The following is a 25478-nucleotide window of genomic DNA, read 5'->3' on the forward strand; positions in this document are numbered from 1 at the left end:
CCAGTGATATGACAGAAGAGAAGTGGCCCAAGGGTCTGTTCCCCGTCCTCTCTGCCGCAGTCGTGAGGGTGGGCACCCGGGCTCTGGGAAGCTGGCTGCCAGCTCTGGGGCCAGGGTGGGGATGAACTGGGGCTGGGGCAGGGTCTGTGGGAACAGCAAGAATTAAGAAAGGGATCTGAAGGGCAGGGTCAGGCATGGAGCATCCGGATGAGGGGGTGGGTCAGTTCCAGATCTTTATTTGACACGTAAAGGTCAGGCACTGGGGAGACCTCAGTGAGAAGAGACCAGTTCCTTTCCTCTTGGGGCTTAGAGGCCAATAAGGCTGGGGAGCGTCCCTGGAGGGCATGGGGGAAGCGCAGCCTTTGTCAGCAGCAGAGGACAGCCGGACAGCCCCGGCTGAAGGTGCCCACGACCACCTTCCCGGAAGACATTTCCTGCCGTCAGCTGAGGTTAGACGGGGAGCCCCGACTGGCCCTGATGATCTCGGTTTTGTGTTCCTGTGTCTCTCTTTGCCTCAGTTTCTCCATCTGTAAAACAGAACTTTGTAATTTGAGGGATTGTTTCGAGGTCTAAACAGAATTTACGGAAGTCCTCTAGAGGTTGGAGCACATTTTGGGGATGAGCTCCTGGTCAGCAGGTTCAATGCCATCAGCATTCTTATTTCTGAGACTCCTAGAGTCTCGCCATCCAAGGAGGACGCTGCTGTTACTTGGCCCGGGCCCGGAGTCCATAGACAAGAAGGCTGAGGTCAGGGGGCGGCTGTCCTCTCTGTGCCCTGGCGTGTGGGGCGCGACGCATCACCGCCCAAATGATAAAGGCCGAGGAGAGGCCAGAGTGTCCCTTCTCCTCTCAGGGGGCTGACGTGGATGGTGGAAAGTGAATGACAAATCTGGCCTCCAGGGGGGAAACTTCTTGGTCATGGGACCTCGTGCTCTTCGCAAGACAGAGCTGCGAGTGTCTTCAGATCCCTACCCGGCGTCTGGGTCAGATGGGGTGACCGCGCTTCTTGCTCCGCAACATCCTTGTGCAAATCAGACGCTTCCCTCCTCAGACAGCAGATCCTCAATAAAATCAATAGCATGCGTCCTAGCTTTCCCTGCCGGGACAACATTAATCTTTACATTTTTGCCACATCACTGGTTCTCGTGACAGCTCAAGATGTTTTGCTGCTTCTGAGTATCCCTTTTATTAAAAGACTTCTGAGCCCCACAGACGTGTTAACCGGTGGCCCCTCTGGCGCCCCTGAGCCTTTCCATTCTCCCAGCTCAGCCTCTGCCTCCTCGCTTCTCCCACAAGTCTTTCCACATCATTCATTTTGACATTTAAAAGTTTCCAAGCTTGTTCTGAAATGCCACAAAACTGCCTTTGTTATTTGCAGGCTTTGGAATGCTGAGAATCCCAGGACACTGGGCAGGAGGGCCTGCCTGCTCCGGGCAGGGCCAGATGGGCAGGACAGAGGGCCTGCTGCTGCTGCGGGGACGTGGGCTTCCAAGGCGGAGAATGGGGCTGTTCCCGTCCCTCCCTCTACAGGGCCACCCGGCCTCAGATGCCGCCAGCTTCCTGGCCTTCTCTCATCCTCACTACGCCAGGCCAAGTCTTGTTCTTCTGAGGACCACAGAGTCACTCCAAGTATTCCATATACTCAGGAAGAACACTCTGTTGACCCCATTGCATGATTTCTCCACCTTCTGCTTGGTTCCTGCTCTTCACAGGTCCTCCAGTGTTCAGGAGAGAATGTCAGAGAAAACAAACCTGGACATGTTTAGGTCTCCAGCTGTGGAGGCTGTCTTCTTCTGCGGGCCTAAGTGCTGGGCCCATTTTCTATAAGATTTCATGTCCAATTTGCTTTGGCTGAAGGTGCCGTTTTGCGAGCACATGACGCTCTTACAGGGATCTGCTAGTCTGTGCGGGTGCCAGGGGCACGGGTGCAGAGGGGGTGGGCAAGCCCAGGCTGGAGCTGGCTCTGCAGGCAACTGGAATGCCGTGTTCTATTCAGCGTGCTACCTTCCTGGGTCTGTGCCCGAGCAACGCACAATATTCCTCACAGAGCGCGTACCTCTTAGAGTTTCCAAAACTGTGCACAGTTATGCTGCTGCACCCCCAGTCTTAACGTGGAAGCCGCCTTCCAGTGCCACTTTAGACGGCGCCGAAATCAGGACGACACAATCCGGCTCCCTTTTCTCGAGTTGTTCCCAGGTCGTGGGTTCACGGGCTCGAACAGTTCCGCAAGAAGGCAGGCGTAGGTGACTACGTTTTACTTAGCCTCCTGAACACAACTGCACTCACATTCAACAATCACTCTTCCCAAGGCAAAGCACATTTTACTGCCAGAAGGAAGGGAAGAAAATCAGAATGAAAGACAGTGCTTACCAAGAAAGGACAAATCGCACACCGACATCTTCACTGTGCACTGACAAGAAACTGGGGCAGTGGGGGGTCAGTTAGGGGACCAGCATTTTTGAATCGGAGCCCTCATACTTCTTCAAGTGCTGGCATGAATCTCTGGGGGTCTTGTTAAAATGCAGATTCTTACTCATCAAATTTGGGTCGGGGGGCTAACAGTCTCCTTTTAACAAGCTCCCAGGTGAGTCCAGCCCCTAGTTCCACCTTTGAGTGGTGAGAGCGCACCCGGTACTACACCAGAAACAGTCCTGTGCTTGATTCGTGCCAATGAAACACAAAAATTAGGTAAAAGTGGTATTTATTTTGCATTAATTTTCCAATGAGATTCTCCGCTACTCTGTGGACGTGGCCATGGCTGTCAGAGACTGCTGCTTTCCTGCCAGGGGTTAAAGGCAGCCAGGCGCCAGGACCCTTTGTTGCCCTGCCTGCTTGTCAGACTAATGGCCACTGGACAGTCCCCATCATCCAGGCCCAGCACCTGCGTGACCAACAGAGCCCAGGGGTTTCAAGCCCAGCTGCCTGGACTTTGCTGATCCCAACAGCCACCTGCCTCCCCCCGCACCCCGAAGACCCCACCTCCCCCTGCAGCAAAAACCAAAAATGAGAGCCCAACAGACGTACTCTGGGAATGAAATGTGGCAGGCCTGGCCCATCACGGACATGGCACACTCATTAGAGGAAGTCACGATCAGGTGGAAATTGCTGCGATCCTGCTGGTGTGGGCAAGTGGGATGGTATGGACATGTCATTGGGTGCAGGTGTAGCCACGCACGTGTGTGAGGTTGGGCTGAGGGGTGAGGAAGAGGAGGGGTGGCATGGCTGGGCTGGAACCCTGACACATCACTGTGAGGCCCACGGTGGGACATGCATTTGATCTCCTCACCCCGCACACGTATACCTATATATCTGAAATCAGGGTTTACATAACAACACGTAGCCTTACTGCACGTGACACCCTTTAATTTTTTAAAAAAATTCTAAAATGCTGTTTCTGATCCACTAAATTGATTTCAGGGCCCACTCTTGAGTCATGACCCAGATTTTGACAAATACTCAAGTACCTTGTGAGCCTTTTCTTAAATGGAGACTATGTGATTCTTTAATCTGTTGTGGAGTAAGGCACAGGTCTTCTTTAATGTGAGAAGATGTCTTTTAAGAAATATGCACTTAAAATTGTGAGATCTTAGTGAAGGGATCTATTTCTCTGGTAAACTCGGAGCATCTATGAAAATGGAAGAATGAATGAACTAGCATATTTACAGACACTTAAGTCTCTGGATGGAAGATTTCAGGACAAAAAAATTTTAAAAAAGTATTACTGATAGGTGAGGTCCAAGTAGATATGAATTACAAATGTTTTTGAAATTAAAATTTATAGTAACAGGATATTGATTTATAAATAAGTTTTGAATACATCTATAATAGAAATGATGATAATGTCAATATTTACTGAGTCATTATATGCCTACTCTATTAAACATTTTAATTCATAAGATACTTCATAAGATAATTCATAAGAATTTGGTCTATTTAGGAACTTCCCTTTATTTTCCTAAACAGAATGTGGCTCTGGGAAGATGAGGTGTATTGCCCTGGGTTGGTGATCTTGTTTCTTAGAGCTGGGGAGAAGTCTTCTGGTTTGTTTTTTTTTTTTTTTTTTAAGATTTATTTATTTGAGGGCACCTGGGTGGCTCAGTCGTTAAGCATCTGCCTTCAGCTCAGGTCATGATCCCAGGGTTCTGGGTTTGAGCCCCGCATTGGGCTCCCTGCTCAGCGGAAAACCCACTTCTCCCTCTCCCTCTCCCACTCCCTCTGCTTGTGTTCTCTCTCTTGCTGTGTCTCTCTCTGTCAAATAAATAAAATCTTTTTTAAAGAAATATTTATTTGAGAGAGAGAGAGGGCAAGCACGGGGAAAGGGGCAGAGGGAGCGGGAGAGAGAACCGCAAGCAGACGCCCCGTTGAGTGTGGAGCTGGACTCGGGGCTTGATCTCATGACTCAGATCACAACCTGAACTGAAACCAAGAATTGGATGCTCAACTGACTGAGCCACCCAGGCCCCCCTGGAAAGCAGTTTTTAGATGGTGTTGTCCAGAGCTTTAAACTTTTTAACAGGGGCAATATACTGTAGGGAACACGGTGAGGGTGCAGTAGGAGCAGAAAGAGTGGCTGGCACTCTGAGCCGCTCTGTCCTGTGATCCAAGATGGCTGCCTCAGCTCCAGCAGAGACTGACTTTGACCCAATCGGATACAGTTTCAAATTCTGGGGAGGGGGAATCAGATTGGCTCAGCTCATGCAGTCAGTCTACTGTCGTCTGGGTCTGGGGTCATGAAGTATAAACACGGTGTTAGGGCCTCAGCTCTGCCGGCACGGCGGATAGTCGTGCTCTGAGCAGATACCCCAAAAGCGGCTACGATGGTGCAGAACCCTTTGTTAAAATAAGATCTTACCTAAGAGCCACACGTGTAGGATTGATAAAGACAGAGTTGTTCTGGTAAAGGGTACAGGGACCAAAGTCCTACCAAACTGGCACCCCTCCCCTGGAGCCTGGGTGTGTAGTTTTGAAAACTATGGATCTTTTTCTGCCCCCCATTTTTATAGAAAAATGAGGCTAGAGAGCGGGGTCGTCTCCTCAGAGGTACGCTGCCACCGAGTGTCAAGGCTGGGACTGGCACCAGGGCCCCGGCTCCTTGTGGAATGTCTGCTCTCCTCCTCGCTCCATCTCCTCATTCCCAGTTACACAAACACACCACTGCTAGGAAAGCCTTTTGTTTCTTTTAAATTCCTCTTTTTAAAAGGAAACCACTTTTGTATTTCTAAGGTGAGTCAATTTTGACTTGCAGAGTTAAAACAAAACAAAACAACACACAGTGAAGGAAAATGGAACGCCAGAAGAAGACCTGTGTCCCTGGCCAGGAGTGGCTTGAGGGTGCTGGCAGGGCCTCCTTGCCAGACCGAGTCCTGCCCAGCACCCTTCAGTCCTCCTTTCTACTTCAAACATAGACAAGGGTCCGGTGGCACAGACAGGCTTGCTCTGGTAACTGACCGTGTCTCAGGTTGAACACACGCTTTGGTGCCTCCCATGGGATGGTGACTTTTGTCCTAGTGTCTCCCAGCGATGCCTCCATGTGTGGGCAGAGAGGCTCAGCGAAGCACCTGGCAGGAACATGCTAAACTTGATGGCCCATTTCCATGAGGGTTATTACATGTACACTTGGAGAGATCTCCTCCTCACCTCCTGGCAGACCATTCTAGAGAAGGTTGCTTGGCCCCGGCTGCTGGCAGGTCACAGGCAAAGCCCTATGGCTCCTCTGTCCTTCGGGTCAGCTCGGGCTGTCTGGAGGCTCTGCCCTGCGTCTGCATGCAGAGCCACTTGATGGCACTGTTAGAACTGCAGAAAAGAGGCTGCCTCCCTTGAAACAGTCCCCCCACCCCATTCTAATCCTCTCCAAACTGTCATTTCCACCCACCTCCTTCCAAACAGAGGCAGAATAAAATCATTTCCTAGCCTGTTCCTGCTGGCATGTCCCCTACCCCCTTCCCTCCATTCCTGGCTGGGTGCGAAGATTTAGTAGCCCCTCTGCCCTCTCTCCCACCCCTGTGCTCCCATCCTTCCAGCCTACTTTCCAGATCTTTATAATTCTCTGTGTCTCGGAGGACCTCTGGGGTTCCACGCAATCTACTCGGAGGAGAAAGGGCCATGAAACGCTTCTAAGAACATGGGGATCTAAAAGAGAAAGCAGAAGTGCATGGAATCCTTCTGGCCACAGGACTTGTTTTCTAGAAGAAAGAAGCAGTTAGCCGTGGGGGGAGAGCAGAGGCTGCATGGAGAGGGGTCACTGGGAGAAGGTGCTCAGGAGGAATGGGAGGAATGTGCAGACAGTGCAGGAAATGGGCTCTCTCGGGCGGAATCTTGGCATTAGGTTGCACGGATTAAAGGCTTTCTGTTCTTGGCTTCCCAGCTGCCACTGTGTCAAAATCCCCCTCGACCCACCGGGTCAAGGGTGGGTGGGGGCGTGGTCCTAGGCGACCCTTGCCTTCATCCCTTGTTTTGGCCTCTGGTTCCCTGTTCTTGTGGCCACTTCCTCTTTCTCAGAGACGTGAGGTGGGGGGGGGGGACCATCAGCTAGAAAAGATGGGGAAAACACCATTGCCCCACCTTGGCACCCCAGACCTCTGGTCCACCTGGCACAGAGCCACCCGCTGCTGCCCCAGCCTGCCTTCCCCAGGCTCCCTTCCCCAAAAGGAAGGAGAAAACGCCATTGCTTGGAAGGAATTAGCTTAAGGAAAGCATTTTCCCTGAACAATTACCAGGAAATACTGTCTTGACTGATACTCTTGGATGTGCAGACATGCGCTGTCCTCCTGGAAGAGTTATTTGAAGGCTTGTTAAACCACGTAAATGCTGATGAGAGGGTCCCCAAGCTCAGAGTGGCCCACACAGCACAGGCCGCTGAGGCCTCCTGGTTTCCCTTTGGGGGGTGCTGGGTGTGCTCCCTATGTCCGTCCTGCCAGCCAGCACCGACTTTGAGCAGGGACCCAGGCCCACTCACCCACCCAACAGCAGGTGGGAGGTCATTCTTTGCTGACTCAGGCTCTGACTGGGGCAGGTGCATGCCTTCAACCCCATGAGTAATACCCGGCTTTTCATCTTCAAAGGGCCTTCCCAAGATTAACCAATTAGTCACCCCCAGGAAGGCTACAAAGCAGGCTATTATTGTCTTCATTAAGCCCGTGGTGAGGGAGGGAGGTGAGTAGAGTCCCCACCCCAGGCCAGTGAGAGTCTGGGTTTAGGCGCAGGTGAGCAGTCCTTCGGGATGTCTCAGGGTGTTGGAGGGTGTGCGGTGATAATGAATCAAGAACATGCTAAAGTGGAGGCTGGAGCATCTTGCTGGGCAGAGGTCGGGGATGGGGAGAGGTCACAGAGGGGGGAAGGGAAGGATTGGAGGGTTTTGGGCCGAAGGAAGTGTGTCTTGCTGAACCCAGGGCGAGTAGATGCAAGGACAGATTAACACAAGCGTACCCATGGAGGGCTCCGCCATATGTTCTAAACTTTCAGAAACTGGTGCTGATTCTGCCCCTCTGAGCCATCCAGATATTTGTGAAATGAGTCTTGGAACACTTTCCTTTTCGCTTCTGCGTGAGGGTTGTGAATGACTAAAAAAGATCAAGCACGTGTCGCTAAAGCACCTGGCAGACCAGAAGTGTGATGTGACAGCTCAGAAGGGCCAGAGGTGAGTGTCCAGGTCACTCCGAGCCATGGGTTTGTCCTCTTTCAGACGCACAATGCAGGTTAGAGTGTCTCAGGAGGTAGGACTGTGTCCTGGTGAGAGTGAGAACTGAAGCACCTTCTGGAAGCCAGACAGCAGAGCAATCCTTTCAGTCAACCCTGTCTGCAGCTGCTTTTTATAAACTTGGCATAAATATGTGCTTGGGAACGCCAGGACAGTGTATCTGGAAAATATTTGCTACCCTTCGAAAACACACACACACACACACACACACACACACATGCTTGGAAAGGAAAAAAAAAAAAAGCACAACAGAAATTGTGCATAATACAGAGTGGCTTCACTTGTGGTTTTTTTCCATTACTTCCTCAGTTCATTTTTCTGCTGCCAATTTTAGAAGGCCATAAGTCATAGTTGTTGTTAAACTTTGTCAGTTAAAATGTAACTCTAAGAACAAGTCATATGATATGTTGTAGCCAAATGGCCTTTTGGAGGGAAGTTGTCGTGGAAGGCACAGCTCACAAGTGAGTCCCAGTGTCCCCAGGTCTCCTCTAGTGGGTGTTACGCACTGTGCCCACCGGCAGTCCTGGCCGTCTTGGACCCAGAGCTGTCATTAATGCCGCAGCTCCAAAGAGCCACCTCTCAGAAGAAAGGTGACGCGATGAATCCAGTTTCCAGCGTTTACTCTGTGTGACCCAGGAGCAGAATGTGGTCTCATTAAGAGTGATTTGTTAAACCCCCCCACTTTACTCTCCTAGAAATGACGGGATCCACTTTCTCATAATCCTTGACCCAGCGGAATCTGAGATAAGAGGCCAGATTGGCTCTTGGAGGCTGGGAGTGCCCAGCTTCTTCACATCTGCCCAGAGGACCAGCAGACCCAGGGCTGGCAGGCAGCCCAGCCCATGCCTCTGGGCTCCGGGGCCTCACACTGGACTGGCAGCCTTCTGAGGACAGGGCCAGGCTTTCCCCAGCTGTCCTGATGTTGCAGGCAAGGCCAGGAGCACAGTCCATGCTTACACATGCTTCCGCTTAAAACCAAGCTCAACGACAAGCACCAGCAAGGCTGTCAGAGCAGAATCAGCCTGCAGTGTGGTAAGGAAGTTTGGTGGCAGGGCTGGGGCTCCTGTTTCCAGTCCCGTCTTCTCCCTGGGCTTCTGTCTGCTCTCCTTTCCTTGGTCTGACTGTCCACGGAAGCCCCCTTGGGGTCTCAGAGGAGAGCAGGGGAAGCCGTAGTGGGGATTAGGGAGACTTTCTCAGTGGCCAGGCTCCTGAACCGTGAGGCAGGGTGTCCTCCTCATGAGGCCAAACCAGAACCAGGACCGTTGTTCTGAAAAATAGATCATTGCTTTCATCCATGAGCCCATCAGGAAAGTTATGGGAAGGACTGAGGTCTGATTCCAAACTCTGCCCCTGACTTGCCACGTGACTTTTGGCGAAAAGCAGGGCCTTCACGGTTGCTGAGTGCCCATCTGTCAAAAGGGTGCTTGCGCCCCATCTCCTGTGTGGAGGGACACACTCCCTGTATGCTCCACATGGAACCTCGATAGGGAAGGCAAAAGCCACTTCACTGCCTGGTCACTAGGTCCTCTGGACCACGGTGCTGGCTCAGTTTGGGGGAGCTTGCGCCACTGGTTTCAGAATGAAACCTTAGAAGCACCTCAGCTGGCGTGCTTGAGACTGCCCCGCTTGTCTTCTGGACCTTCTTTCCTTCTTCAGGGCAGGAGTCTTTTGTTCATTTATTCATTCCTTCCTTCATCCGACAAATACGGACTACAAAGCTCCTGTGCTCAGGGCTCTGCGCTGGCCGCCGCTTCCATCAGTGAGCAAGGAAAGTCCCTGTCTTCATGGTGTTTTCATCCTAGTTGGGGAGACAGGCAGATGGATGTGGGCCAGCTCATCCCACAAGGAACTTTTGCGTAAGATGCTGACTACAGCAATGAAGAGGAGGAACAGATTGCTAAGAGAGCACACAGCAGGAAAGGTGACTTGTCTGCAGGAGTAGCTGAGGTGCCCTTGGCTTTGCTGCTTAACCTCCCAGAGCCTCACCTGCGGAATGGGCACACTGCCATTGGCTTCATGAGGCTGCTGTGAGACGTGGGGAAACTAATGGATGTGGAAAAGCACTTTGACAAGTGTTGGCTGCTCCCATAACTCTCCTGGGTCCCTCGTAATCCGGCACCAGCTCCATGTTCTGCCCTCTCTTCTGGAGAAACCGATTTAACAGTCCAACCTTGCCTGGACAAACAGAGGAAAACCCATTCCAAAAACAACTGGCCTGAAAACCATTTTCTTGGGAGGGAGGTGGAGAATTGACGTGCATCCAGATCCTTCGGCGGGGTCTTATTGCTGAAAGCAGCGTCCTGCCGTGGCCTGGAAAGAGCACGCGTGGGGGACAAGTTCCGATCTCCCTTCCATGTGTGCTGCATACCGAACACCACTCTGCCCTCTGGCCACAGCTTCTCAAATGCTCTGTCTACAGAGACATATTTAAAAGACTCAGGAAATGAACTCACATTTTTTTCCCTCCCCCTCCTTTTCCAGAACAGTGCAGCCTTCCTGGAAGAAAGCAAACAAAACAAGTGTGACTGTTTAAAAAATTATTGGAAAACCCGTTCCGAACACTCCAGCTTTGAGTGGCTCTCCTGGGCGGAGGACGCGTCACCTGCTGCTTCCTTCTCCCCTCACCCGGAGGGTGTATCTGTGGGGAAGGGGCGGGGCAGCCGTGTGGCCTTGAAGGAGGAGGGAGCTGAAGGGCCTTAGCAGGCCCCATGACCAGGCCCCCTCCCACACCCGTGTGCACCTGAAACGCACAGACAGATGGGAGCCCACGTGTGTGCCCCTGAAATCAGAGAATTCTCTCCCTCCCAAGTGCAGCCGACTTCTGCCCTGCGTGCGGGTAACTATTTTGGGTTTCTAGGTGTTCTCATTTGATTTGTGGCATTCTGGTGTTGTTATTAATAACACCGTTGGCTGTACGGAGGCTGAAGATGAAACCTTTTCATTGCAGCCATCTGGTCAGAGTGCTTTTCCTTTGATGAGGGAAAAACCTTTGCTGTGTTTCAACTGGAACGCTGCCTCCCAATTAAGGTGACAGCAGATGCCGAATGGCCCCGTCTTTGCAGGAAGAGGATGCTCAGCCAGGCTCTAAAGCGCCGGCTCTGTCCGGGAGGGAGCCGGCCTCGTATTGATTGTGCTTTGGCATGCCGAGCAGGCTCCGACTCGAAGGGACTCGGCCAGGAAAGCCACCGTCAGGTGTTTACCGGCTGGGCTGGCTCCGCGCTCAGGTTTTCCATTGTCAGGCGGTGACAGCGATGCGTTACAGACACCCTCAGGAGACGTTCCTCTGCTTTCATAACAATGAAGGATTTTTTTTTTCTGACTCATCTTCAGAAGACTCCCCCCCTTCTGCGTTTGAAAATAAATATAATTAGTAACAGGCAGACATACTGTATATAGCCAGCCCTTCCTATCCGGAGAGTTATAATTAAATGTACATGCTGTCTGTTGTTCACTGTCTGCTAAATGCCTCGCCACCCGCTCTAGGGAAGCAGCAGCCCTTGGGTGGGTGCTGCAGGGAGAGAGGCCTGTTGGGGCTCTGAGCCCAGTGCCCGGTTAGAAACGGAGACGCGACATGGACCAAGTGGCCGTTGTCCCCTTGCACTGCCCCAGCCTGGGCTTATCTCCATTCTCCACCTCAGGCTGCTCTGGGCGGCCCCGGGATATGCCTGGTCGGTGCTGGGGCGGTCTGCAACCTCCCCCCACACCCCCAGAGCAGAGGGAGAGTTGCCAGGTATGGTTGTCATGGTAACGTGGTGGCCGTTGCTGGCTGCTGCTGGCGAGGGGCACCTGAGCACCTGCAGGTTAAGATCTGCTCTCTCCAGGCTGGGAGCCAAGACAGTGTTCCTTTGTTCCCAGCTCCCTGCCTGTGAGGCTGGCACGGGAGCTGCAGCCCCACCCCACGTGGCGGGCGCGTAGACAGGTTATCCCCAGGTAACCCGTGGCTCTCCTTCCGGACAAAAGGGCAGGCTGAGCGTTCGGTGGCCACTGTCCAGGCCCACGGAGAGCTCATATTCTGCTGAAATCAGTGGGTCAGGCAGGCCTAGGAATGCACACACACACCTCATGGGCACATTCTGGGCCCGTGGCACAGCCACCAAGCTTGGTGACCCAGGGGAGGCTGCGCGCCTCCTGCCTCCTGTCCCTCGCGCGGGCAAGGCGGTGACCGGATGACTAGTTGGCCTGGATTGAGCGCAGCAGGCGTCATCTGAGCCACAGGCACCTTTACCCAAGTTGCTCAAAGTGTTTTCCGAGCAAACAGTTGTTTCATAACACCCGTGAGAAGTAGGTGGGGTGACAAAGCATTCTTTGTCCCTGTCTTACAGATGGGGAAATGGAAAAGCTTGCCCAGCCAGGTGACAAGGCCAAGAAAGGAAGAAGGGAGCTCTCCCGCCCGGGGCTCTGGGGCACAGAGGGCCGGGATCTCCACCTGGCTCTCAAGCCAGGACGTGCCCTGTCACTAACTTCTGGGGGGGTCCTGGGGTGGGGGAGAGGCCCATTGGAGAAGAGGTTCAGGCTCTTCTCCCTCAGCACGGAGCGGCCTCTGGGAACCCACTACCTGTCCTGTGGTCTGAGCTGTTGACACTGGCCGTTGGTGACCCGGGAAGTGTCAGGTGGCTGGAAGTCACTCTACTCTCAGAGGTGGTCAGCAGATATTTTTGAGCATCCTGTGCTGGCCCAGGGATTGTTCCGGGCACCGGGGGTACAGTGGTGAGCAAAGCACACAGGGCCCCTGGTCTGTAGAGCTTGCAGGAGACAGATAATCAACACGGAACATTAAGAAGAAATCATTTTGGAGAGTGCCATGTGCCGTGAGGAAAGTACAGATGGACACATGCCAGAGACTGGCTGGAGGGGAGGCTGGGGAAGAGGGGCAGCCTTACAGAAGAATCAGAGAAGGAGTCTACAGGGGCTAATCTGGCAGGAGGAGAAGGAGCCAGCCCTGGACGAGCATTCCAGAGGGAGGGGACAGCTGTGCAGCGACCCCAGGAGGGCAGTGAGGGAGACTTGTCCCAAGGTTAAGGAGAAGGACGCAGCTCCTGGGTGGTGGCCAGAGGAGGGACATGGGGACCTGGTCATGGGCCATGGGGCCAGGTGTGACTCTGGATGCAGGGGGAGGCAGTGGATGAGTCAGGACCTCTTGGAGAGGAAGCCCTGACACCTTCTTCTGTGGGACTGGATGTGGGGCATGAAGGAGAGAGTAACAAAGGATGCCTTTTAGGCGTTTGCTTGAGCTGGAGGACAGGGCTGTGGATTAAGGCGGGAGACTGAGGAAGAGCGCGTGGAGGCTGGTCCTGGACGTGGGGAGTTTGAGATGCCTGCTTCCAGGTGGCTACATATGGGGTGTGGGTGTCAGTGTTTCTGAAGTGCTCCCTCTCAGACCTCAGAGAAGAAGGATGGTGGGCTCCCTTGGAGGACGGTGGGTTCTGTCGTGGTATGTCCTGAATTCACCTGAGCTTCCCAGTGCTCACACCTAATCCTTATCAAGGAGCATTGGGCTCCCGCTCTCTGAGCTGGAGCAGGTCTCTCTCACTGTTGCTTTATGACGTGGTGTACAGTCATCCCCCTTTTTCGTGGGGGATACATTCCAAGACCCCCAGTGGGTGCCTGAAACTGCAGACAGTACCGAACCCAATATATAGACACCATTTCCCCCTATTCATATGTACGATATGGTTTAATTTATAAATTGGGCCCAGTAAGAGGTGAACAACAATAACTAATAATAAAATAGAGCAACTTTAGCAATATACTGTAATAAAAGTTAAGCGAATGTGGTTTCTCTCTCAAGATATCTTACTGTACTGTACTCACCCTTCTTCCTGTGATGACGTGAGATGATAAAATGCCTGCATGGTGCGGTGAAGTGGGGTGAATGATGGAGGCGTTGTGACCTGGCATTAGGCTACTCTTGGCCCTCTGGCTATACGTATCAGGACGATCGTCTGCTTCCGACCGCGGCTGACCACAGGTAACTGAAACCAGCGGAGAGCAAAGCCACCAATAAGGGGGGGACCTTCTGTCCATGAGGTGGTGAGCAGTGGACCCAACTTGCTTGTTCCTTCCCATCCAGCCCCCTGCCTTCCACAGCCAAATCCTTGGTCATTTATCCCTAGGCGCCATAATTAGGCTGATCTTATTATCTGTGGGTGAGGAAGGACCTAAGTCTTGCCTGTCTTTTGGTTGATAAAATGGAATGGTGAAAGTTTAGCAATTTCTTCTAAGAAGGGGCATTTGAAGAGGATGAGCCCATGTGGTCACTGACCAGAGAGGGGTCCCCTAAGCAGGAGGGCTAGGACTCTTTGTGGCCACAGAATTGGCATGTAACTTCAAAGAACATGTTGATGCATACCCATAGTGTAAAATGAAAGCTACAAAAAAGGATTGCATCAGAGAAAACAGTCTAAGCCCCCTCTTGGACCCACCTACCGTCTCTCACTGCAGGGTCAACTCAGAGCCATTAGTGCAATGGAAATCCCAATTCTGGGTCTCGGAGGAATTATTATTATTTTAATTAATTTTTTAAATAGTAGGCTCCGTGCCCAGTGTGGAACCCCAACGCAGGGGCTTGAACTCACGACACTGAGATCAAGACCTGAGCTGAGATCAAGAGTCCTACACTTAATTCACTGAGCCACCCAGGCAACCCTATTATTATTTTTTTAAGTAAGCTCTATGCCCAACGTGGGGCCCGATCTCACGACCTGAGAGCAAGAGTTGCATGCTCCACTGACTGAACCAGCCAGGCACCCCTCCAAGGAATTATTTTGTAGCTATGCATGTATTAGGGCATTTACATCTATGGAAATTTGCTGGTATCTTATTGTAAAGCTTTACAGGTGGCTGGTTTACATCTTGGATTTTACAGGGACGTTTCTGATATACTGAGAACATTGTCTTGTGAGGTTGTCTTTCCATGTCCCAGTAATAGATTCAGGGATATCAGTTCTCATACTCCAAGAATCCCTTGGGTGAAGACTCAGAAGCGCACTCATTCTGATCCACTTTTCAGGGCATGGAACCATGATCGCTTGTGTGGGGCTTCCAAGCTCACCAAGTGCTTTCTTGGCCCTTTGCTCATTTGATTCTTTCCATGACTCACCGCATTATTGGCAGTTTGTCAGTGCAGATGCAGCAGCTAAGAGAGGTTAAGTCCTTTGTCCAAAGTCACACAGCAAAGGGAGATCTGAGAATTAGTCCCAGTCCTGCAACCTCTCCCAGTTTCCCAAGTCCCCATCATTGCACCTTTGGTGGCATGGGGCCAGGGTGGTTCTGGGCACCTGGACTGATGTGACTGTGAGTTTGGTAAGCCTAGCCTGGGCGGTGCTTGAAATTCCCTGAGCTGGCTCTTGGGAACTAGTTCTGCTCCCAGAGGACTGTGTTGCAACGGGACCAGTGGATGAGAAGGTTGAGACAGACAGCCATTACTTCACCAGTGTGAATCAAGGTCATTTGTCACCTCAGGCAGCACGCGGAGCTGTGACATTCAGCAGGGAGGTGCGCTGCTCCTGAGTCAAGCCTGCGGTGTGGCCTGGCACCTTTCCCGTGTGACAGGGAGAAGGGGACCTTCTGGAACTGAGGATGTACCAGACAGCCAGGCCCAGAAGCCCAGAGCCCTGAGGAACTTGGTCATACCTGACTCAGCCCCTCTTTTGAGAAAGGAACCAAATACCATGTGGGGTTGTGCCCATAAGCTGGGGCAAGGGCGCCAGTCCACAGGAGCCATCGGCAGGAGCTGGCTGACTGCCATCCCTGGCTGAGGCCTTTTAGGTACTGTGACAGGTGTGACTGGAGGGCCAGCAGCTCCTGACCCTCTCTTGTCACCTGGGGAAATCAGGCCAACTGTGAGCTAACAGAGTGTCCTCCTAGAGAAAATCTCTCTTCCTAGTTTCACAGGAGGTACTTGCCTTTTTTTTTTTTTTTTAAACGAGGGAGTCCAGAACTTATCCATTTACACTGCTGTCCATTAAAGTGCTGTGCCTCAGAGGAAAATGCTCTCAGGGATAGGGGACCAGGCCCGGGGGTTGAGGCCTGGGCATCGTTGCCCGTGCTCCGGGCAGTGCACGCCCGTGTTTGATGAGCGAGGACAGTGCCTTGTCTCACCGGGCCTTCCATCTTATGTTGGTAGCATCGGCCTCCATCACGCCTTCCTTTTGGGCTTTCTTCCTCAGGAGAACAGCACTGAAATGTCCTTTGTGGTTCATTACTCAGGCCTCAGCTCAGGCGTGCCTCACCGAGAGAGGCCTTCCTGGCAGACGTTAGCTGCCCCCTGCCGATCTTGATGTTCCCCTGGGCACTTATCATGACCAGAAATTACGTGTCTGTTTGCTAGCTTGCTTCTGATGCCCCCTCTCACCAAAATGTAAGCTCCATGAGGGATGGGACCATGCCTGGTTCAGCTCACCATCACCCCCTCAGCACCTGGCAGAGAGACTGGTGCAAGGGACACGCAATATCTATCTTTTGAATGAGTGAAGGAATGAATGAATGCAACCAAGTAGTTGCCGTAGAAGTGGGCACCAGGAGGGGCAGGTGCATACAAGCGGACGCTCCCAGGCGCCATCGCCAGCACGGGGCAGCCTGTGAGCTGCTGGACCCCTGTGGGTTCCGCCTGGGCCGCGCGGTCATTATCTGATGGATGAGTGGGTCGTGCCGATGAGTCAACAGCGACGGACCGGGAGGTCAGGCGTACCTCAGCCTCAGAAGCTGCACGTGTCCAGAGGATGGAGGAGCCCAGGAATGTGTTTGTCATTGATGTCAACCCTGCTGCAGTAGACCACACCTGCTTCTTGACCCAGGAACGTGGGAAAGAGAAAGGCATGGCTGGTTTTGGAGCTGGCAGCGGAGCTGGTTGTAGCAGAAGAATGCCCTGCTTCTGATTCAGAGCGGGGAGGTGCTCTGGTGTCCTGCCACGGCCCGAAGACTGCAGGGTACGTCGCTCCATGGCTCTTCGCCCTTGCCCGTCAACGTCCTGGCAAGTGGCTTGTTCCGACAAGTACTCGCTTTTGGGATGGAACAGCCTCTCTTTTGTCCAAAACCTTCCTTTGAATTAAAACTGTACAAAGAACCTTTCGAAGAGGAAAATAATTGGGTTGGGAAGAGGAGACTGTGTCCCATTTGGACACTTCAGTCCTTAGCTCCTGCCCTGAGACTTTCTGTCCTTTGCTCCTCTGGTGCCCACAGCACACCATGCCTTTTGGCTCCAAGCCTGGGGTGGCATCCATGGCTTCCTCCTCCTCGGGAGTCAGTCAGAAGCCCTGGAATCTTCTTTCTTTCCTCTCCCCTGCTCCCAGTTATCCTGCTAAGAGGACATGGCAACTGAAACAGCAGGCTCCCGGAGCCCGTAGTCGAACCTTGCCCAGAGACCCTGACTTCACCACGAAAATTCTTCAAGCACAGGAAGCAAGACTCCGAAGAAGCGCAGCCTCTGGGACAACAATGGTGTGGACTCCTGAAGGGCTAGGTTTAGCTCTGGGGCATCCAAGTGGGGCCAAGTGACATGCTCCCCCCCACTTCTCTCTTGCCCCAGTGCTGCTGGTGGGGAGGTGTGACCTACCCTTCTCAGGAGTGGGAGGGGCTGCCTTGCTGCACGCAGGACCAAGCATTTGTATTACATGGGCCATGTCATTTGTCCCTCACAGCGCCCCTGTGCGGTTGGTGCTGTTATTAGCTTGTAATTTGTCCTGGAATGTGAGCCCGGGGCGGTGGGACCTGTGTCTGTACAGCGCCTGCACCATGCCATACAGAGGGGGGCATTTGATGGATGGGGCCCACAATGTGGACCCAACACCCACTCACACACCTTGCACCTTCTGTAGGAATCCGTCCCCAGCTACTGATGGTTTAGAAGGCCGTGGCGGTGGGCCATCCACTTTGGATTCAGCCTATATACCAAAGCTTTTCTAAATCGCCACTTGGTCAAATGAGCAGTTTTATTTATGCCTTGATTCTTTAAAACACTGGATATGTTTATTTCTTCTTGCCTCTTGTTCTTTCAAGCTTGAAATTTCTCAGCACATCAAAGTCTTCAGAATGCCCTCAAACTTCTGTCTCCAAAGGCATTTTCACTTGGCTTTGCGCGGTGGGAGACGCTTCTCCTTTAGGAGGTTAAAGTTTGTTTTCAGCTCTTGAGTTGGGTGGTGTTTGTAAGAACGATACCAAGACAGCAGCCTTTTTCTCAGATGAGCAGCAATTTATGCTACGTTTTCATGAATTTCAGTTATTCCAAGTAGGGGTGGTCAAAGTCTACACGGTGTTTGATGCTCAGTGGTTTTATCTGCTGAAACCTGTTGTTTTTATGGCTTTGAAAATCTTAGTAGAATAATTCAGTGTTGCCAGACCCAAGAGGACCGTTTTCCCTTTGACAGTTGATGTACAATCAGTGTATGTACATACCATATGGAGAGGGATGACCATATTACACTCAGAATTAGTCTTTTTTTAAAAAGATTTTATTTACTTATTATTTATTTATTTGTTTATTTATTTATTGAGTGTGCAAATGGGGGGAGGGGCAGAGGGAGAGAATCTCCAGCAGAGTCTCCGCTGAGCGCAGAGCCTGATGCAGGGCTCAAGATCACAAGCCCTGAGACCCTGACCTGAGCCAAAATCAAGAGTGGGAGGCTCACCTGACAGAGCCACCCAGGCGCCCCTGGTTTGTCTTTCTAAAGATTCTCTTCCCTGGTCATTTAAAAAATATCACCTAATTGCCTAGATAACCATTTTTCATAACGGAGAACAAAACATAGTTCTCAACTTCTTGCCCCCCCTGTGTCCCAACTTACTGAATTACCTGTCCACATTCACCTGTGTCCTGTTTGGCCCAGGACTGAGAACGAGCCGTCTCGTCCTCTGTGTGGCCAGCCTGTTTGCAGGCATCCTGACCGCGCGTGAGGGGTGCCCATCCCTCACCCCCCGTGGCACTCTCACATCTTGAGGAAATGTACTGTGTGACCCTGCGGGACCCTTGCTCTTCCATCTCTGCACAGTTAACTGTGCTAACCGGGGAGTCACCTGCGCTCGCGCCTGCACTCCCTCCCCTGTCTCTCCTCCCTGGCACCACTGGCAACACTCCTGCTCAGGTGACACCTGCCCTTGACACTTCGCACTTGACACTCATTTCCACACTCACGTTTCCAGGTGCATGATGGATGCCTCTCCTGGACTGTCCCCCAGATTCCTCAGATTGAGGAGGGTAGGAATGAACTCAGCATCTTTCTGTAAGTGCGCTTATCTTCCCTGATTTCCCATGTGAGGTGGGGGCGCTCCAGTCCGTCCAGAGGCCTGCCACAGGAAACCTGGTCTTATCCGGGACTCTGCCTTACCTCTGGGTTCTGCGGCCCACTTACCCATCTCCCGAGTCAGCTCCCCTCATCAGCTCAGCATGCCAGTCTGGGCCTGCATCTCTCCTGTCTGGGCGATGCAATCCTTGATCCAATCTTCTCCCTTGAAACTCCATCCAGATCAAAGAATCTTTTTTTTTTTTAAGATTTTATTTATTTATTTATTAGACAGAGATAGAGACAGCCAGTGAGAGAGGGAACACAGCAGGCAGAGAGGAAGAAGCAGGCTCATAGGAGAGGAGCCTGATGTGGGACTCGATCCCGGAACGCCGGGATCACGCCCTGAGCCGAAGGCAGACACTTAACGACTGCGCTACCCAGGCGCCCCGAGAGTGGGAATCTGACCATGCCCTCCTCTGTAGAAATGCCTCCATGACTCCTGATTAGTTGGGAGTCACACCCGAGCTTCTAGCAGGGCATGCAAAGCTGGTGCCATTGCCTGGGCCCCATTTCTTGCCACTCTGGGATCTAGAAGTACTGAGCAACTTTATGTCCCTGGCTTTGGCATGCTGATCACAGGCGCTGCCTTGATAGGTATGGGTCCCTTTGCCAGGGACACCTCCTGACTTCTCATCTGCCTGACCAACTCCTATTCATCCTGCAAAGTCCTCACCCAGTGTCACCACAGCTTCCTCCCGAGACAGATTGTTCCATGAGACAGCATCAGTGGAGTGCAAACCTCTCTTGTTTTCCCCATTACTCTGTGGTCATGACTGTTTCTCCGCGGCTCCCCTCTTGCTCGGGCAGGAACTGCCTCGGTACAACCCACTTTCTAGCACAGTGTATAGCACATAGCAGACTCTCAATAAACGTGCTGAGCTGAGACCTTATATATTCTAGGCAAGTACTAAGAAGCCAAAGTCCTTGGTTGCAGTCCTTAGGCCTCATCACAGCTAAGGATGGTCAAACAGAAAAATCTGTCAGGGACCCAAGAGACAGAGAGCTCTTCTCCCCTTTCCTGGGGTGGCTGCCTGCTCTCACATTTCCTTTTTTAGGCAGAAGAGCGGAGCTTGATTTGGCTCTGTCTTTTACTGACCCTGAGCCTCCCGGAGCTTCAGTTTGCTGAAGGAAACGAGGATCCGAGAAGATAATGCAGCCGAGAGCATTAAGTGAATGATGGGGGCACTGGGGTTCTCTTCATGCCTGTCAGCACCTGTCCTCTCTCTGGGCGACGCTTGCGAGGGTGACGTCGGCCCCCCGCGCGTGCGCAGAGCTGCTGAGACAGGCACACGCGCCGTCCAGGAGTGAGGGTCGCGGCTTGCGTCTGCGATGGGTATGGGCCGCAGCAGCTGTTTGTTTATTGGGGCGATGGCTGAGGAAGATAATAGCACTCTTTGGGGATGTGTCTAAGGTAGGATATGTGATGGAACAACAAAGTTGAGCCCACATGGGGGGCTCCATTTTGGCTCCGTCTGTTTGTCAGCAGCTCCTGGGTGGGAGTGGGTGGTGATGGGAGTTGGGGGATGGATGGGGGGTGCGTGGGTGGCAGGTGGGGTTTGGGTGGGGCCACTGTAGAGCAGGCGGGCCTCCCTCCTGTGCTGCTTCCGGTGCAGGCAGCCATCACACACCCCGGGAAGCCCGGGCGCCGGTCATGCTCTTGGCCACAGACCAGCCAGCAGATGCTGTCTCAGCAACTAGAGGAGGCATGGCACCTGGGTGCGCAGCCCGGAGCAGAGCAGCACCGGAAGGAGGTGCACATCAGCGAGGGGCTTGGGCGGGGTCCTGCTGCTGGCCTGCGTGGTGTCTGTCCGTGGACTGAATAACACCTGCATGGACTTTATCCTGAAGCCAGTATGTGTAACTCCTGTGATTAGCTAACCAGGTGACTCATTGCTTACACTTCCTGAGTCCTCAACCTTCCCCCCACCCCCCCCCCGGGGGAAGATCCCTTTAAACTGGCCATAAAATATGCCACATGTCATGTGCCAAATGCCTCTGCAGATACTTGACTCCATTCTGCACATTCAGATGGCTCCCGGGCAGTAGTCACCTTCCACTGACTTTCCTCACCTAGTGGGGCTCGCTGGTGGCTGCGGCCTCTCTCCCTGACACAGCTCTGTCCACAGGATAGACTTTGTTCTTTTGTCCATCTGTATACACCTGTCCTCGCTCACTCCTGCCCCAGATATGACTGAGCGCCTGCTAAGCCACACACTCTGCTCAGCCCAGGTGTGGAAACCTAACTGAGGCGCACACCCCACCTTCCAGAGCTTGGGAAGAACCAACCACAGGGAGTGAGCTAAAGGCTGTGAAAGAACAGATCCTGGGTGGTCAGTACAGAGTTGCTCTGCCCCTTTCACAGAGAAAACGCAGTGGCATCTGGTCTGTCGTCAGTAAGTAATAAAATACTTATTATACTTATACTTAGCACCATCGAGGATCTTCCAGGACAGTTGCTATCTAGATGTAACATTCTCGGTGCCATTATTATAATCAAAAGCGCCTAATGACCACACATACTAATGCAAACATAAGAATTCTAGTTTTTTGGTTAAACCATGGCTCAGTGAAAGGTTTTTGTAGACCGGCTGTGGTGTGCCAAAAGAACTTTCTTTTTAAGCCATCTTTTGGTTAGCCCAGTGAGATAGGAACACTGGAATAAAGGTGAGGTGCAGGATGAGAACCTATCCCAGGTGCAGCTCACAATGCCCTTCACCTGGGTAAACACACATTTGCATATCAATGTATGGATTACAGACTTCCTTTTCTCAGGCCTAGGAGGGGCCCTGTTACACACACAGGGGGACCCACAGCCAGAGAGCTCTCAAATCCCGTGCAACTTGAGAACCCAGGACTAGAGTCTTCAGAGCCCCAGGGGCCAGTCCTACATAGCGATTTCTATCTGCTTTCCCTTAAAGGAAGGGATTCTGCTTTGTAACTCACCCGGCCTTCAAACGTGGGCCTGGCCTCCAGTCTCAGAAGCTGTGCTGGCTTCTGCATGAGCCGGCCAGATTTTGAAATTACCTTTGGAGCCAGTCATTGTAAAAAGCCTGATACTCAGAGGGGAAGAAAGGTAGCTTTCATAGTCACTGATGAGCTCACCAGGTATGGATGGAACTTTTCAAATGGGCCAAATTAAACAGCAGGCCTTGAGCTCAGGGCCTCACGGTGCTGCTGTGAGGAGCAGGTGGGAAGAGTACCAGATGTGTGAAGTCCAGGTGACAGGTAACCGGATCCCCGCTGCTGAGTCACTGTGTGTGATGCGCTGTGGGAGGCGGTGTTGGCAGGGGAAAGCCACGCCCTCTCACCTGTCCGCAGAGGGGCCAGCAGCTCAACCCAAGCCTGTTCCCACAGGACTGCCATTGGCTGCTTCGAGTCAATGAAAGTTGATATAAATCAGTGCAGTTTCCGCAGCAGCAGTAATTAACCCGCGGGAACCTTGCTGGAGCAGGTAGTTTCAGGAGAAACGGCGCTGGAGATGCTGGAGGGAGATTAGCGTTTCTTAGCTCTCGCGGTGATTTGCGTGCATTTCAGTGTGCGTTCAGTTCCAACGCATGACCATAAAGAAACCTCTTATAAATTAAATCCCTAGGCAGGGAAAATTGACTTTGTTTCAGTGGAGGGACTGGGATGCTGGTCTGCTTCGAGGGAGCGTGGGGAGGCCTGGCTCCCAGCTGGTGTCCTCAGTTTTCTGGCCTGTCTGGGGAGACCTTTGGCCTCACCAACTCGTAGAAAACTTCCCCCTCAAGGACCTATGGTCCTGTTCACTGTAATGAATCAGAGGCCTGCCCGAGTTCTGGGGGAGCATCTAGTCCACGTGCCCAAGCGGCAGCTGGCAGATGACATGTGATCCTTATTTCCGCTTGGGGAACAGGACTGGCTTCTCAGGGCCTTCTGCACGTGGGCAACTGGCCCAGGATTACAGGAGGCGGGATGATTTGGGGGGGACTCTGTGGCCCAGTAAACTGAGTATTTTGAGAGTCGGACGTCTGTTTTGATCATTTTGGTCCTAGCATCTAACACTTGGTGCTCAGGACCCAGGAACCATTTGCAGAAAGAGGGAGGACACAACAGGAGGAAACCTTCCCTGGAATTCCTTCCTTGGAACAGAATCCTACCTGCCCTCAGCTCAATCCTGTTCTCTGTAACTCACTCTTTTTTCCATCAAGCACTTGGACGTGTCTTTAATGGGTTCCAGGCACAGAACAGGTCTGGCTCTTCTCCCGTGGCGGTGGTGTCCCCTGCTGAGAGGGCTCAGTGCCCACATGCCCCCTGAGCTCCCGTGCCCTCCCCTTCCTGGAGGGTGTGCTTGGCAGGAGTCAGTGAGGCTGATCCTGAGGGGCTCAGAGACACCCCCTCTCCCCCTGCCACCGTCAGGCTTCTAGAAATCTAGACCTGACCCTGGTTTTCAGAATGCTGAGTTAGCATTTCCTTTACCTGTACAAGGAGGCTGATGGGCGGGTGTGGGGGTCCTCCTAGTAGGAGTGTGGTGAGCATGACTACATCAGGGGGCCCCAAAACACAGAGACAGATGCCAAGGTTAACTATTTTCTTATCTCATTGCTACCTTGAGTTTCACAGGAAAAGAGTATTAAAGTATTTAACCTTTATATTTAAGTGTGGAATGAAAAGGGTGGCTTCCCTTTATAGGATTTTGAAGTCTTAGAAGTCGGCTGGTGCTGTGGACTGCATGCAGGTTCGTGTCGCCAGCCCCCCACCCCAACATAAATTCATATGTTAAAAACCTGATCCTCAGTGGGATGGTGATAGGATGTGGAGGTTTTGGGGGGTGATTAGGCTAAGAGAGTGGAGCCCTCCTGAATAAGTTTAGTGCCCTTAGGGAAGAGACCCCACAGAGCTCCCTCACTCCTTCCACCATGTGAGGAGGATGTAGCAAGAAGGCACCATCTATGAACCAGGAAACAGGCTCTCAGCAGGCAGCGAATTTCCTGGTGCCTGGATCTTGGATTTCCCAGCTTACAGAACTGTGAGCAATAAATGTTTGTTGTTAAGAAGCCTCCTGGTCTATGGTATTTTTGTTATAACAGCCCAGATGGACTAAGCCACAGCCCTACCAAACTAATACAATAACTTTATTTCCAAGGGGATCAGTTTACAATGAAATCCCTCAGAGATCATTGAGAGAGACAGACAGTGTGTGTGTGTGTAGTATGAGCACGTGGCAGCAGCATTTCCGTGTTGTATGCACAGACATCGATGTCTTTGTCATCCTCTAAGTGGTCTGGGGAAGGAATCAGATAAACTTGGAGAACTTGAAGTTCCAGGCTCTGTTTCTAGCCTTGGAATGTTCAAAGGCCTCCCCAGCTGTTCTGTGTTCAGATGTGGCTTTCAAGAGGTGGGAGGGTGGTTGGAGCTGCTCCTGGATATCTCTGAGCTTCTCGAAGAACATTCTGAGTGCATGAGAAACCATCTGCACTGCCTGCAGCGAGGCCATGCTGCTGAAGACTGGTGGCAAAGCAGGAAATAGAAAGAAGGACACTGAGCCCAGAAGTAAACCCTTATGTATGTGGTCAACTAATATTTGATGAGGAAGCCAAGAACACCCAATGGGGAAAGGATAGTCTTCAACAAAGGTGTTGGGAAAACTGGATAAGCACATGCAGAAAAACGAAATTGGACTGCTGTCTTCCACCACTCACAAAAATTAACTTGAAATGGATCATAAGACCCAAAGCTAAAATTCCCAGAAGAAAACATAGGGAAGAAACTCCTTGATGTTGGTCTTGGCAATAATTTTTTGGATATGCACCAATGAAAACAAAGCAAAACTAACAAGTAGGACTGCATCAAACTTAAAACCTTCTGCACAACAAAGGAAACAGTTGACAGTATGGAAAGACAACCTGCAGAATAGGACAAGACGTTTGCAAACCATGTATCTGATAAGGGGTTAATATCCACGATTTATAAAGGATTCATACAACTCAATGATGAAAAAAACCCCTAAACAATCTGATTAAAAAATGAACAGAGGAGCTGAAGAGATGTTTTTCCAAAAAAGACATCCAAATGGCCAACAGGTACGTTAAAAGATACCCAGTGTCACTCATCATGAGGGAAATGCAAATCAAAACCACGGTGAGATATCACCTCACACCTGTCAGAATGGTTAGTATCAAGAAGACAACAAATAACAAGTGTTGATGAGGATGTGGGGAAAAAGGAACCCTGCGCACTGCTGGTGGGAATGTAAATTGGTTCAACCACTGTGGAGGTTCTTCAAGAAAATTAAAAATACTGTATGATTCAGCAATTCCATTTCTGGGTATATATCCAAGAGAAATGAAGAAGATATCAAAGAGGTATACACAATCCCAGTGTTTATTGTAACATTAGTAATAATAGTCAAGATACGGAAACAAGCTATGTGCCTGTCAACAGATGAATGGATAAAGAACCACCCCCATCACCTCACACACAGTGGAATATTATTCTACATGAGAAAGAAGGAAATCCTGCGATTTTTTTTTCTTTTTTTTTTT

General features: G+C 51.7%; 2 protein-coding genes and 1 long non-coding RNA gene across 3 annotated transcripts in view; all 3 read left to right on the plus strand.

The window, feature by feature from the left end:
• Positions 1 to 1408, plus strand: part of TOMM20 (translocase of outer mitochondrial membrane 20) — a 41601-nt gene extending 40193 nt beyond the window's left edge. The window contains exon 5 of the mRNA XM_034662501.1: positions 1379 to 1408. Within this exon, the coding sequence (XP_034518392.1) occupies positions 1379 to 1393 (15 nt within the window). The 3' untranslated portion in view covers positions 1394 to 1408. The remainder of the gene's footprint in view (positions 1 to 1378) is intronic.
• An 8079-nt stretch (positions 1409 to 9487) lies between these two features.
• On the plus strand, positions 9488 to 11141 carry LOC117802672. Its single transcript, XR_004626115.1, has 2 exons — positions 9488 to 10532; positions 10644 to 11141. It is a non-coding gene; the product is annotated as an uncharacterized LOC117802672 (long non-coding RNA).
• Positions 11142 to 13581: 2440 nt separating this feature from the next.
• Positions 13582 to 25478, plus strand: part of LOC105240843 — a 196594-nt gene continuing 184697 nt past the window's right edge. Inside the window, exons 1-2 of the mRNA XM_034662502.1 lie at positions 13582 to 13664; positions 18833 to 18912. Coding sequence (XP_034518393.1) covers positions 18837 to 18912 — 76 coding nt within the window. The 5' untranslated portion in view covers positions 13582 to 13664; positions 18833 to 18836. The remainder of the gene's footprint in view (positions 13665 to 18832; positions 18913 to 25478) is intronic.

This window comes from Ailuropoda melanoleuca, chromosome 6, assembly GCF_002007445.2.
Source record: "Ailuropoda melanoleuca isolate Jingjing chromosome 6, ASM200744v2, whole genome shotgun sequence".
NCBI classification, from domain to species: domain Eukaryota; kingdom Metazoa; phylum Chordata; class Mammalia; order Carnivora; family Ursidae; genus Ailuropoda; species Ailuropoda melanoleuca.